This window comes from Camellia sinensis, chromosome 14, assembly GCF_055761805.1.
Source record: "Camellia sinensis isolate YWXY chromosome 14, ASM5576180v1, whole genome shotgun sequence".
In the NCBI taxonomy this organism is placed as follows: domain Eukaryota; kingdom Viridiplantae; phylum Streptophyta; class Magnoliopsida; order Ericales; family Theaceae; genus Camellia; species Camellia sinensis.
In genome coordinates, this window is record NC_138974.1 from 54,611,693 (window position 1) to 54,625,685 (window position 13,993).

At 34.1% G+C, this 13,993-nt stretch overlaps 1 protein-coding gene across 1 annotated transcript; it reads right to left on the reverse strand.

Moving 5' to 3' along the window:
- Positions 1-1,443: 1,443 nt before the first annotated feature.
- On the reverse strand, positions 1,444-5,975 carry LOC114298438 (formin-like protein 1). The gene is made up of 4 exons (XM_028243006.2): positions 4,055-5,975; positions 3,768-3,967; positions 2,604-2,848; positions 1,444-2,410 (listed from the first exon to the last, which is right to left on the reverse strand). Exons 1-4 carry the CDS (start codon positions 5,929-5,931, stop codon positions 1,604-1,606), a joined length of 3,129 nt encoding a protein of 1,042 aa, XP_028098807.2. The 5' UTR covers positions 5,932-5,975; the 3' UTR covers positions 1,444-1,603.
- Positions 5,976-13,993: the final 8,018 nt, after the last annotated feature.

A 13,993-nucleotide genomic window follows, 5' to 3' on the forward strand; every position in this document is an offset into this window, starting at 1 on the left:
TGTCTAATGAGTTGGTGTTCATGTTAGTGATATAATTATCTCTCCCCAAGGGGATATCATATGGATCTGTTTGAAAAAATAAATAAATAAATAAAAATAGGGGTTTCACCCTATTAAAACAATTGATGGGTAAACACTTAAAAAGAAAAGCTTGATTTTATTGATAATCGAGCGATATCAAGCAATTTGTTTGAATATTAAATTTGCATAAGAATTTATAAATCAAAGAAGAAATAGATAAAAAAATATATAAATGAAATAAGTTTCGACTTTTCACTTTCTTTTTTCTCTTAACAAATTTTTAGGTTGTGTTTGGGAACAAATAAAAAAATCACTATAAAGAGTGAAACCCTTCTCTCCCTCTCTTTTCACGTTTTTTTTCATTAAAAAAAAAATTTTAATTAATTCATAAACACCGCCTTAATAAAATTCAGGTCCCGTTTGTTTTGGGTTGTAGCAAGGGGATTAGGATTACTAGTACCTTGGGATTAGTATATGAGGTGTTTGTTTTGAGAGATAGCCTTGGGACTATTAATACCTTGGGACTAACTAATACCTTGGTATTACTAATACCTTGTTTGTTTTGAGAGATAGGGAGGATACTACTAATACCTTGGTATTACTAATACCCTTGGGGAGGGGATTCATAGTGAGGAGGTAGAGATGGTATTAGAAAAATAGTGAGGGGATTAGAAGTTTTTTTTATTTTTTTATTTTTTATATATTTGAAATTTTTTTTAAAATATAATTTTTAATTTTTTTATATTTTTTTATTTGTTTTAATTCCTCACTACTAATCCCCTCACTATCAATCCCCTCACTACTAATCCCCTCACTATCAATCCCCTCACTAACAATCCACTCATTATTAATCCCCTCACTATCAATCCCCTCCATTCTATCTCTGAAAACAAACGACCCTCACTAACAATCCCCTCACTATTAATCCCCTCACTATCAATCCCCTCCATTCCATCTCTGAAAACAAACGGGGCCTCAAGGTCCAAGACAAGGGATGATACTCTGTAAATGTGTATCATCATCCATTCTTTTCTCATTTTCGGTGCCAGTTGTAGAATATATGGCCGTTGGGAGAATTGTCTTTTTTTTATTGCGTAAATCCGTCTTTGGACAGTGTGCCTTGTCATGTTCAGTGCCAAGTGTGAACATTGCACTGTTCGAAAAAGAACTCGGCCTTTTTTTTAAGGCTGGTCTATCTAACCGTTCAACAGTATAGAAAGCATCTGAAAATGGGAAATTACTGAAGAAGAGCAACACAAATTTTCACTATTCCAAGAATCTGCAACCATTAATCTCATCCTAGAAAAAAAAAATGAAAATCAAAGAGAAATAACTCACTTAACCCTGAATTTTACTTTTAACTGAACAGCATTTTTGAATCCCCAGAGATTTTTACATGTAAAACCAAACAGATCAATGTAATTCTTCCGAACTAAACCTCTGTATATATCTATAGGATAAAACAATTTCCAAAATCTTTACATGGAACTATATATATAAATCACTACCCAACCAACCCATGGATTACAAGCAATTTAGCTAAACCCAACAAAACTGTCACTTGATATGAGAGACAAATGAGCTAAGGAGATGAGCTTTCATCATCTGAGGAACTGTACTGCCGCCGTCCACGAAATTCACTAACAACTGCTTGCATTGCCGGATTCACTGGAATGGGAAATTTATGGGCAGAACTGATTATTGTTCGCTCATTGATCATTCCAACTTCCCTGCAAACCCGATCAAGAACAGTTAAAAAGTCCCTCACCACCATGAAGATTCTGAGGGGGTGAGCTTCTTCCTTGGCCAAGTTTCCATGGAAGTATTCAGTTATCTCCTTCACTAGCGAAAGAGCAACACTCTCTTGGGCTTGAATCCTTATAATCTGCTCCTCTGCCATTTTCATGAACCTATTCATCGACTCTGAAAATCTCCGTTTGCTTTCCTCTGACCCCATTATTGCTTCATTTAATCGTACAACCTCTGCAATGTTCTCTAGTCCTTTTGAAAGTTTCATTACATCGCTACTAAGCACGTCTGAATCCATGGTAGCTGCTTTCTTTACATTTGTGAGCTCTGAACTGAGAGCAGAAACAACTTGGAGGCCAAGCTTCCTACACTTGGCATCATCATTGGAGGTGTATTTTGGGTTTTGGTTGTCGCCCGAAGGACGTGCACCTTCACTTTTTATTATTTCCTGCACAACAAAATGCAAGAGTGTGGTTTTCCCATCGGCAGCCTTGACATCGACAAGCTTGAGGAGTGTGTCAAGCTTGAAGGCATGGGCATCACCACGGTTTGTCCCAACGTTCATGCGGTTCCCAGTCTTCAGCACAGCTTCTAGAAGCTTCAAAAACATCCTGCTGCTCCTCAGTTCTTCACAGGCTGCCTGTAAAATTAAAAATAAATAAATACATTGCTTTGTAGTGGAACTAAAAATACTCTTTGCTTGTGAGCCTTTAATAACTAAAGTATTCCCAACAGGCTTGTATTACATCCCTGCATATTTAAATTTTCTGAGCTTTCTAAGTAATTGTAAACCAGGTAACAAAAGCTAAAAAACTATCAAGTGATAGATTTACCTCAAGAGTATCAAATGACTTTTTGAGGTACTCAGCCTCTGACTCAAAATTAGCCATGTAGAGCATTGTATCCACTCTTTTAAATGCAAAAGGTATATCAAGCACTGCCTTGAGAAATCTCTCAGCAGGTCCAAGTTTGAATGGTGAATCATCTTTGTACTCTTTCAGTCTACGTTCTTCCTCCTTAGTTGGAGCCATCTTCAATAAACTTTCAAGAAGATCAGTTCCAAGAGCATCTGCATTGCCTGTATAAAAGTGCAAGGAAAAAAAAAAAAAAACCTTCAGTCAGCAAAAAAAATAAACTACATGTCCAAGCTGTTTAAAGTGCACAAAGTGCTGTTAATTTTGGGTATAATAATATTGAAAAGCTCCATTGCTTCTGATAGAATCAGGGACAAGGAGTATTATAAAGTCCATGGAAGCGTGTAAACATACATAGTAACAAAGTATTAGCAGAAACAAGTGATTAATGAGACAAGTGTAGAGCCTAATCCCTGAATAGTTGCATCCCATGAGAAATAAGGTATTACATAGAGAAAGACATCGTATGTATTGTAATTTTTTGCATCACAAAAGATTACACTAGGAACATTCGTTGAGAAAATGAAAGATTATCAATTGCTTATGTCAAAAGATTAAAATAATGCAATTAGAGCATAGACTTCCACAGAGACAATAGAAGATTTTCAAATACTCTACAAATGTCTATTGATTGAGAAAGTGAAATATTTAATTACTCATGCCAAAAGTTGAAGAAGGCAATTAAAGCATGGCTTCCATAGAGACCAATAATGAAGATAAGACATGCATACAAATTTGAACAGTTCAATTATTGCCTGCACTTCCCAGAATGAAATCTAGCTTCCACTGCTCTACCTTTACATATCACCAATGCCAGAATTTTAAATTTGTCAATTCTAGATCAATAATCTATTTTAGCAATTGCAAAGGAATCAATATGAATGTTGCCCAAATAGAGTATCTTTATTAGTTAACCAAGAATTATGAAGAAAAAGGAGTTCAATCATAACTCATGAGAGCTATTTATCAAAAAAAAAAAAAAATCATAACTCATAAGAGCATTACACAATACTATAATATTCAGTCAACCAAACAATTTCATAAAAAAATGTTAACAAATATAAAAACACAGAAAGATGTTACCTTCAGAAAGGGCTTCACAAACTTCCTCTATGGTTACATTCAATGCCCTTAGAGAAATTGCAATATTCTGCGCCTTCTTCGGATCAAGCACCCTATTCTCCGGTTTTGGTGTGGGAAGAACTTGACGTCGAGTTGATTCCTTCAAAGTCGGGTTCGGTGTATTTACAATAAACAATGTTTCAATCATTTCCTCATTCAATCTGCAACCAAGAACCCAAATTTACACAATTAAAAAAGAGAAACAAAGGCAACCCAAAAAAAAGATCAAGTTTAAGCTCATATCATACTTAAAGGAGCTTGATTTTAGCTGATCCCACACCATCTCGCGATCAGAACTTGCTCTGACTTTATCCCAATGCAGTGGCTTCAACTTGGGCTTCGGAGTTTCCTCATTCTTCTCAACATTTTGGGAGTTGGGAAGCAATTCGGTTGGAGAAATCAATGTTGGACTGTGAACAGCAACAGGTCTTGAAGGTGTTACTAGAACTGGTGGTTTCGAAATTGCCTGACGAATCGATTGAGTAGGAATTGGAATTTCCCAATGTCTCGGTGGTGGTGGCGGTGGAGGAGGTGGTGGTGCGACAGAGACCACCACAGGCCTCTGAATAGTACTGCTGATTCTCACCGGAGATACCGAATTTGGATGCGAAACATTCGATATTCTTGGCGATGAATTCTGGGTTTTGACCGGAGGTTTTTCTGGTGATGAAAATGAAGATAGTGATGGGGATCGAGAATTCCTCTTATTGGCCGATTTATCCAATACAGCATTGCTAATTCTCGCCGGAGACTCAGCAATTTGATTCGAAACATTGGATATCCTCGCTGAAGACTCTGCATTTTGAATCGAAACATTTGATATTCTGGGCGATGAATCTATGCTTTTATCTGAATCTCTCTCTGGAGACGATGAAGAGGGCGGTGATGGGGACGGAGAACTCTTCAGATTAGCCAATTGGGTCATAACAGGTCGTGGTGGGAGCGGTGGACGTGGCGGCGGAGCAGTCTGAACCGCCACCAATTCCGGCGATTTCGGCCTTGAGCTTCTCGGAGTTGAACTCACTGGTGGAGAAATACTCAACGATACAGACCGAGTCGGCGAACCCGAATTCGACGACGAAGACGAAGAACTCGATTCGCTACTCCGAACATCAAAATTCTCCACTATTACGGCCTCAAACGCTCTCCTCGATGCAGATCCAGTGGCGATCGAACTCTCGCGACAGCCCGAAGACCCTCTCGGAGAGAAAAACTGCTCATCTTCGTCCTCCCCACCAGAACCCACATCAGCATTTGCGTAATTCCGCCGCAGATTCTGCTGGCCAAGCGGCGGCAACGGGCGGAGTTCCGGCGAATCCAATTTCCTCAAACTTACATCGCCGGCTGCGGCGCCGCCGCTGTTCCGAGCGGCATGAGAGTTGACGCGGGTATGAGAACTGACAACGGTGCCGAGGTAGAGAAACTCGGAGCTACTCGGCGGCGATCTTCGAGGCTTTGGAAGCCCAGCATTGGCGTGGAACACTCGGTGACTGTTATCCGATGTGGAAGTCTTGGTATCGCTGAAGCTACGCCGTCTACGGCGGCGAACGTAGAGGAATACGATCATTGCGGTGAGGAAGACGGCGAGGACGATGAGGGCGACGGCGACGGCGGCGAGTTTGGAAGAGGAGGGGTTGGATTTGGGGGTTTGGGGGAGGGTGAGGGAGGAAATGTTGGCGGGAAAGGAAGCGGAGGGAGGTGGCGGAGGAGGTGGGGAGGGTATGGATGGGAAGAAGGGGGGTTGGTTTGGGGTAGAAGTGGAAGAAGGGTTTTTGGGGTTTGGGGATTGAGGGGATGGGGGCTGACTTGGAGGTGGTGAGTCTTCAGGGAAGAAGGGTTGGTGGAGCACACGGCGGTTGTGGGTGGCAATGGTGGTGGCGGAGGAGGATAAGAGGAGGAGGAGAAGAAGAGAGGGTATGAGCATTGTGGTGGCGTGATGAGAGAGAGTAGAGAGAGAATGGGTATTTTGTGAGGACTTTTTCACATTAGAGAGAGAGAGAGAGAGAGAGAGAGAGAGGAGTGTGGTGTGGTGTGAAAAGTTTGAAACAGTGTGACATTTTGGGAGTGGACTAAAAATGGTGTTTCCAGCTAAGTTCTGCTGTTGGGTGTGTGGTTGATTCATCATTCACACTATTTGCATATGCTCTCATGTCATTAGAGGATTGAACTGGTGAAGTATTTAGGAGCTTGAATTTTTTTTATATTTTTTTATAATCGGATTAATTTACGTGAATTTTGATTAATTTTGGAGAGCAAATGTCGGACTGACCTAAAGAAATTTATTGAGATCAATGATTTATTGGGACCAGTGGGTATTTAAATATAAGACTGGTGGAAAGTATATTCTTACCTCCCAAGTATAACGTTATATAATTTTAATAATTTTTTTATTTATTAATGTGATATTTATTATTTTATTTAAATAGATTTTATTCTAAAATTTTATTCCTGCATATCAATTGATAAAAAAAATATTTATATAAATTTTTTTAATTTATATACCAATTTTACTAAATTTTATCAAGTGTGGGTGGAATGGCTGATTATTTCAATGAACGACCGATTTTTGTCTTTCTTTAATTACAATTTTGTTTGAAATTTTTTACTTCAAAATTTTAAAAACTTTACTAAACATATTCTATTGACAAAGTATTGAGGTTAAAAATGAAATCAGTCTCTATTTCATTGATCTAAAATTGTGTTAATATCACTTTAATTCTTCAATGCACAAAAAAGCCACACTATTCCACATTTTTATGAGCATAGATTATCATTTGGTCTCGAAAAGTATGAGTACAACTCGGGCGGGTTTGCTTGGATTAGAGGGCTGCCCAGGCCCAGCCCAAATTGTGTTTGACAGTGCCTAAGCCCGCCCAAGCCTGACCATCAACCCGAGTTTGGCTGCCCAAGGTTGGACCGAGCTTCATAATCTGAACTCGGGTTAGCCTAAATTGCCAAAATTTCATAAGAAATATAATGATATTATAACAAGAAATCCTTTTTTATCCATTCATATTGACAGGAGAAACTAGACAAAAAACTTAAATTAAACATTAACTACCACAATCCAATAAGCAGTTAATTTCATCATTATTCGAACTTCCGCAAATGTAACAACAGAATGCATCCAAATTTGAAATAGAGGACTGGCATTTTCAGTGGATCTGAACCATAGCCCAAAATGATTAGCATGTTCATGATTAAACTATTGCAATTCATGAACGAAAGCTAGGATAAACATTCTGCTATCAATATACAAGCTACACTAGTAAAATATTAATTAAGATATAAGAGTATAACTGGATTCTTTACTTATAATCCTTAAGAGCAAGAACATCTATACGGATGGAATCCTTCCCTGATTAAACTTCATGGTCTTTATTCCTCTAACTTCATGGTCTTTATTCCTCTCTCCGCCGTTCTTCAACTCTTTGAAGAAGAAATGAGAGTCTGAGACACAAAAAGAGAAGAAAAGAATAGGTAGGGTTTAATCTTTACTTTTAATCTAATAATCCAAATATAAGATTCTAATTTAAGGGCCAAAGCCCCAGCAAAAAAATAAAATAAAATAAAATCTAAGGGTCATTTATTTATACATATATTATATAATTTTTATAATATATAAAATGCAATTCGAGTTCGGGTTGCTCGGGTTACACACAGCTTCTGTCCAAGCCAAGCTCAAATTACAATTCGAATATCAAAAATTTGCCCACGTCTACCTAAATTATAAGATATTATTACCCAAACTCTAAAAAAACTCAGACTAACACGGATTGCGCGGGTTGAGTTGGTCCAAATTGCACTCCTACTGAAAAGCTTGCGGTCCATTCCAAGCCCACTCAGCCAATGAAGCTTTTACCCAAACCAAATCCATACCTTGAGCAAGCTAGTCTGACTTGAGGTTTCTGTTGAGTCTAGGTTTAGAGTTTGAAACCCAACCTTGCAAAACAGGCGAACTCGTGAGCTTGTCAAATATTTTTTTAAAAAAATATATGAAAAAAAAAAAAAGTACCGACCTTACTACCTAGTTGTTTTTCCTATTAGCAATGCTGCTACAGGCTCGAATATTTCAAGTTCGAATTTGCTCCGAATCTAAAATGACGTCGTTTTGGATTATCTTACCGGTAAGAGAATTTTATTACATATTACTGGTAAGAGAATCCAAAACGACGTCGTTTTGAGTTTCGAGCCAATTTTGAGCCAAACAATTTCGGGCCCTCAAACACTTTTCTTCCTATTAGTGCCCGTTTGGGATAAAACAGTTAAATAAGACAAGATTGGTTATTTTAGCTAAATAAGATAAAATGTCACATTTAATTTATAATTATTTTATTTTTTCTCTCACAAATGTTAAAAAAAATCAAAAAACCTATCTCAAATGAAGCTTTTTAGTCGCAAGCTAAAATAATTAAAAAATTAAAAAGTCAACCCACATCCTAAACGAACTCTTTGATTGGCCAATAATGAAACCCTGTTTGTTCATTAATTATTATTTAGAATTAAGAAGAAATACTTATCAGTTGAACAGGAAAAAAAAAATTATCTGAATATGGAAGGATTCAAGAAAGATTTTATACTCTCACAACTTTTTAGTTATATCTCATTACAAAATTATTTGTACTTTTCATATTTTTTGTAATTTTTTATCTCTACTTTATTGTTAAGTAATTTATCGTAAAATTAAATAGCACACTGTTTTGGTAAAAGTTCTAAAATTACTTTTCCTTCGTACCAATACATTTCTACTTGTTATAAAAACAAAACAGAGATGAAGTGTACAGAGCACCGACACTTGTTTGTTGGATGAATAAAGCACTAGCGATTAAAATAATTATAGAATGATAAAATAAATTTTTTAATTTTAGATTAAAAAATGTTATATTTTAATTATAATTATTTTTTTTAGAAAAGTTAAAAGATTAAAAAATTTATCATAAATAAAACTTTTTAACTTATTCCAAATTAAAATAATTAAAAAATTAATCCACCTCTTAAACGAAACCATAGAAGTGAAAGTAAAAAATAACTTTAACTATCTTTACAAAATAGCGGCACCTTCAATTCCTGTCCGTAGTTACATTTGTGCAACAAAATATATGATGTCATATTTTTTTTCATTGGAAAAAAAATATTTATATTTATAAATATTAAATTAAACAATTAGACAATTAGGAGAGTCTAATAATAAAAATTTGCAACAATTATTACATAATATAAGAATGTCTCATAATAAAATAAAGGACAAATTACCTACACCTCCTTGAGGTTTAACAAATATATAGATTTTCTCCAGAGATTTTAAAAATTATATCTCATCCCATCGCAATTAACACCGTTAACGGATATCATAAATTAATTAAAATTTCCTTTTAACAAATAAGGGCAAATTACTTACACCCTTTTGAGGTTTAGCTAAATTACAAATTTCTCCTGAGATTTAGCTAAATTATCGTTTTTAAATAAGTTAGAAATGCAAAATTAAAATGGAAAAACATTTATCACACTACAAAAATTTAAGGTTTTAGAAACTAAAATTTAAGGACAAAATTATTTTTAGGAGATCAAATATTTTTATTGCGAAAAATGTCGTTATTATATTTTTAGTAACCAAAATTGAACATTAGTGATTTTTTATTTATTTTTTGGTATCAAATTTTTTGTTTTAAAAAATAAACCATTTGAGACCAAATTATTTTATGCCTAAAATTCTATTTATTGTTGACATTTTCGAAATTTTTCGTTAAAAGCCTTATTTTTGAATTTTCAAGACGACTTACCGACTAACTTCACGACAATAATAATTAGTCCCTAAATATCTTTTGCAACAAAATTTTCACTTTTACTCTTATATGTTATAGTGTCAGATAGTGAAAATATCATAAATTAATAAATAATTAAATAAGTTAAAAACTCAAAAAATGACTTGTCAAAAAATTCTTAAAATACGTTTGGTTTGATTTTTAGAAAATTTTTTTTAATTTTTTTTTAAAAATAATTTGGTTAAGAAATAAAAAAATAAAAAATAATTATCATTTTTATATAATTTTATCTTTTGAGCGGTTAGAAATAATTTTTACAAATTAAATATATTTTTTCATATTTATTTTTATTAAACTAGTTTTTATTTTTTTTTAAATTCTTAATTTTTTTTTTTAAATAACAAATCAAGCATGGTTTCAAAAACTTGATTTTTTTTTTTCCAATCTAACGTAATTCTTTTATAAATTTTGTTGATTTATCAAAGAAATTTCAGCAGGGGCAATATCGTCTATTAATTTATATTTTGGTGATGTCAACTAACCATTCTTAACGTTTAGTTAATAATAGAGGTTAAATTGTTATGCGAATATAAATCTCAGGGAACGGGATGTAATTTCTAAAACCTCATAAAGGAATCTATAATTTAGCCAAACCACAAGGGAGGTGTAGGTAATTTTCCCTAAAATAAATAAATTATAAATTATTGCATTTGACAATCTATCTATCTATCTATATATTATATAAGAAAAATGGTATTTTTAATGAGAAACCTTGTGAGAGTTTCAATATCTCATATTAATTTCTTAATTTTAAATAATTTGGTTAAGAAAAAAAAATAAGTTATTTTACTTATATAAAGTGAATCTTAATAGTGTAGTATTGTGTATACTTATATTAATTTCTCATATTAATTTCTTAATTTTAAATAATTTGGTTAAGAAAAAAAAATGAGTTATTTTACTTATATAAAGTGAATCTTAATAGTGTAGTATTGTGAATCTTAATAGTGTAGTATTTTAATTTTAAAATTAAAATAAAATTTTTAATTTTTAATTAATTAATTTTTATATAAGTTGGTTGGTCATTTGACCTATCCAATTAAGCTGACCCATTTTGGGTTTGATCGATTCGCTAGTTTAATTGTGATTTCTCGTATTGATTTTATTTATTTTAAACAATTTAAAAAAATTCATTGGCTAACTTTCATTTAACCATATAAAAATGAAACTCTAATTAGTTTATGATTTATTTTATAATCTCATATCGAGAGAAGAAGAAAAATTAAAGTTTGTTTCACTATCTGTTTATCTATGTATTATATAAGGAAAATTTGGCTTTTAGTGCGAAATCTTCTAAAAGCTCCAAATCCTTATTCTAAAATTATTGAATTTTCTTAATTTTAAACAATTAAGAAAATTTCGTTAACTAGCTTCCACTTACTTTTTATTTTACAATCCCACATTGAAAAAAGAAAGAAAAAGTGAATTGTTTCACTTTACATAAAGTGAATCTTATACTCTCATTTATAAAATTATTAAATTTTCTTAATTTTAAACAATTAAGAAAATTCATGTTGGCAAGCTTCTATTTACTTTTTATTTTACAATCTCACATTAGAAAAAAAGAAAAAGAAAAAGTTAATTGTTTCACTTATATAAAGTGAATCTTATACTCACTACAGGAAAACATAGCAAAAAACACGGAGCTTTTAGCGACGCCGCGCCCCCCGTCGCAAAAAACGGTTTTTTGCGACGGTAACGTCACCCGTCGCAAATAATAGCCTTTAGCGACGGCACTTACCCGTCGGTAATGAAACTAAGCAGAGGGGTCGGAAATGCGGAAGTATTAGCGACGGTAAAGAAAACCGTCGCAAAACACCTTTTTTTTGAGACGGCATATCTCATTTGCGACGGAAATTTGCCGTCGCAAAAAAGTATTAATTCAAACGGCACCGTTTTACGAACTACTGCCTTCTATTTGCGACGGTCTACAGCGTACCGTCGCAAAAAGTCAAAATAAAAAAATCCCCCCTCTTCTTTTTCCTGTTGCCGCTCGATCCTTCCTCCCCAAATCCCTAACTTCACCCCCAAATTTCTCAAACGGGTTACGAGCAAGACAGCGGTGGTGCGGCGAGCAAGCCAGCGGTGGTGCGGCGGCGACGGCGACAAGTAATGGTGCTCCGGCGACGACTCTCTCTCTCTCTCTCTCTCTCTCTCTCTCTCTCTCTCTCTCTCGGTCTCTGTATATATATATATATATAGATGAATGTCTATATATAGATGAATGTCTATACATATAAATCTGTATATATATGCAATGTATATAAATCTATATATATATATAAATTTGAAATCTGTCTATATATATATATAAATCTGTTTATCTGAAATCTGTCTATATATATATATATATATATAAATCTGTCTATATATATATATAAATTTGTCTATATATGTATAAATCAGTTAATCTTAATCTGAAATCTGTTTATTGTATTTAAATCTTAATTTTTTTTTATAAATCTGTTTATTGTATTTAAAATAATCTTAAATAACTGTTTATTGGTTTATTGGTTTATATATATCTGTTTATTATGGTTTATAAATCTGTTTATAAATCTATTTTATTGGTTTATAAATCTGTTTATTGTATATAAAATAATCTTAAATAATCAGATTTCAGAGATGTCTATATATATCTGTTTATTGGTTTATTTAAAATACAATAAACAGATTTCAGAGATGTCTATATAAATCTGTCTATATATACAATAATCTTAAAATACAGTACCATAATAAATCTGTTTATTATGATAGAATTTCTTTTTTTTTGTATTTTTGATATCATACACATGTAATGGTTCGATTACAAATTTAAATTGCAAATGTTTAAATAAGTCATAAAAATATTTAAGAGAAAATACAAAAAATACAAAAAAAAAAACAGGATTTTAACCCTTATAATAAAATAAATCTTAAATTTTTAATTTAATTAATTTAAACCTTAAATAGGAATTTTAGACATTTCGTTAATTTGCCAAATAGGATGTCGAGTGAATATTTATGTGTAGGTATTATATTTAGAGTTACTTTGGTGAGATATTCTTGTGGATGTGTACAGATGATGGATAAGAGTTGGATTGATTTACCAAATAGGATGTCGAGTGAATACATTAATGGGATTGATGAATTCCTTGTGTTTGCCTACACCAATAGGGTTGAAGGTTCGATGATCAATTGTCCGTGTAGGAAGTGTGAGAATCGATACTATTTTGTACGAGATGGTGTACGGGAGCATCTGATTTTGAATGGTTTTTTTAAAAAATACAAACATTGGATTAATCATGGGGAATCTTACATATCTCTGCATAGTAATCGAGAGAATGAAACATTAGCTAATTTAGACATTGGAGATGATATGATTGGAATGATACAAGGGGCTATGCGAAATCTACATGCCGGTACAAGTGTTGAGGGTGATGAACCACAGGGGCCTGATCCCCATGCATCTGAACCCCAGCTCGGTCCAAATGCAGAGACTGCAAAGTATTTCAAACTTCTTCAAGATGCACAAAGTGAATTGTATCCGGGTTGTCAGAAGTTCACATCTTTGTCATTCATTGTTCGACTTCTACATTTGAAGGTGCTTAATCAGTGGACGGACAAGTCTGTTGACATGTTGCTTGAGTTATTGAATGAGGCGTTTCCGTTGGGTGTGAAACTCCCGGACTCATATTATAAAGCTCAAAAGGTCACAGCAGATTTGGGCTTCACGTATGAGACGTGGGATGCATGTCCCAACAGTTGCATGTTGTTTCGAAACGAGGACGCCAATCTTGATAAATGTGTCATATGCAACAGTTCTAGATGGAAATCAAATGGTGATGGTGGTTCAAATGATCCTAACACAGGTGGCAAACAAATAGCTGCAAAACAGATGAGGTATTTTCCTTTAAAGTCAAGGTTGCAGAGGTTGTTTATGTCATCCAAGACGGCCAAGTTAATGAGATGGCATGCAGAGGAACGAACTGATGATGGTGTCTTCAGGCATCCTGCTGACTCCCTTGCATGGAAAGATTTTGACCGTCGGAATATTGACTTTAGTAATGATTGCCGAAGTGTAAGGCTTGGCTTAGCATCTGATGGTTTTAACCCATTCAGGACGATGAACATAGTTCATAGCACTTGGCCTGTTGTGCTCATTCCATACAACTTGCCGCCATGGATGTGCATGAAGCAACCATTTCTAATTTTATCCGTGCTTATTGACGGCCCGAAAGGACCTGGTGACAAGATTGATGTTTATATGCAACCGTTGATTGAGGAGTTGAAAGAACTATGGAATGAGGGTGTGTCAACATTTGATGCATCAACAAATCAAATGTTTCAAATGTATGCAGCTTTACTGTGGACAATTAGTGATTT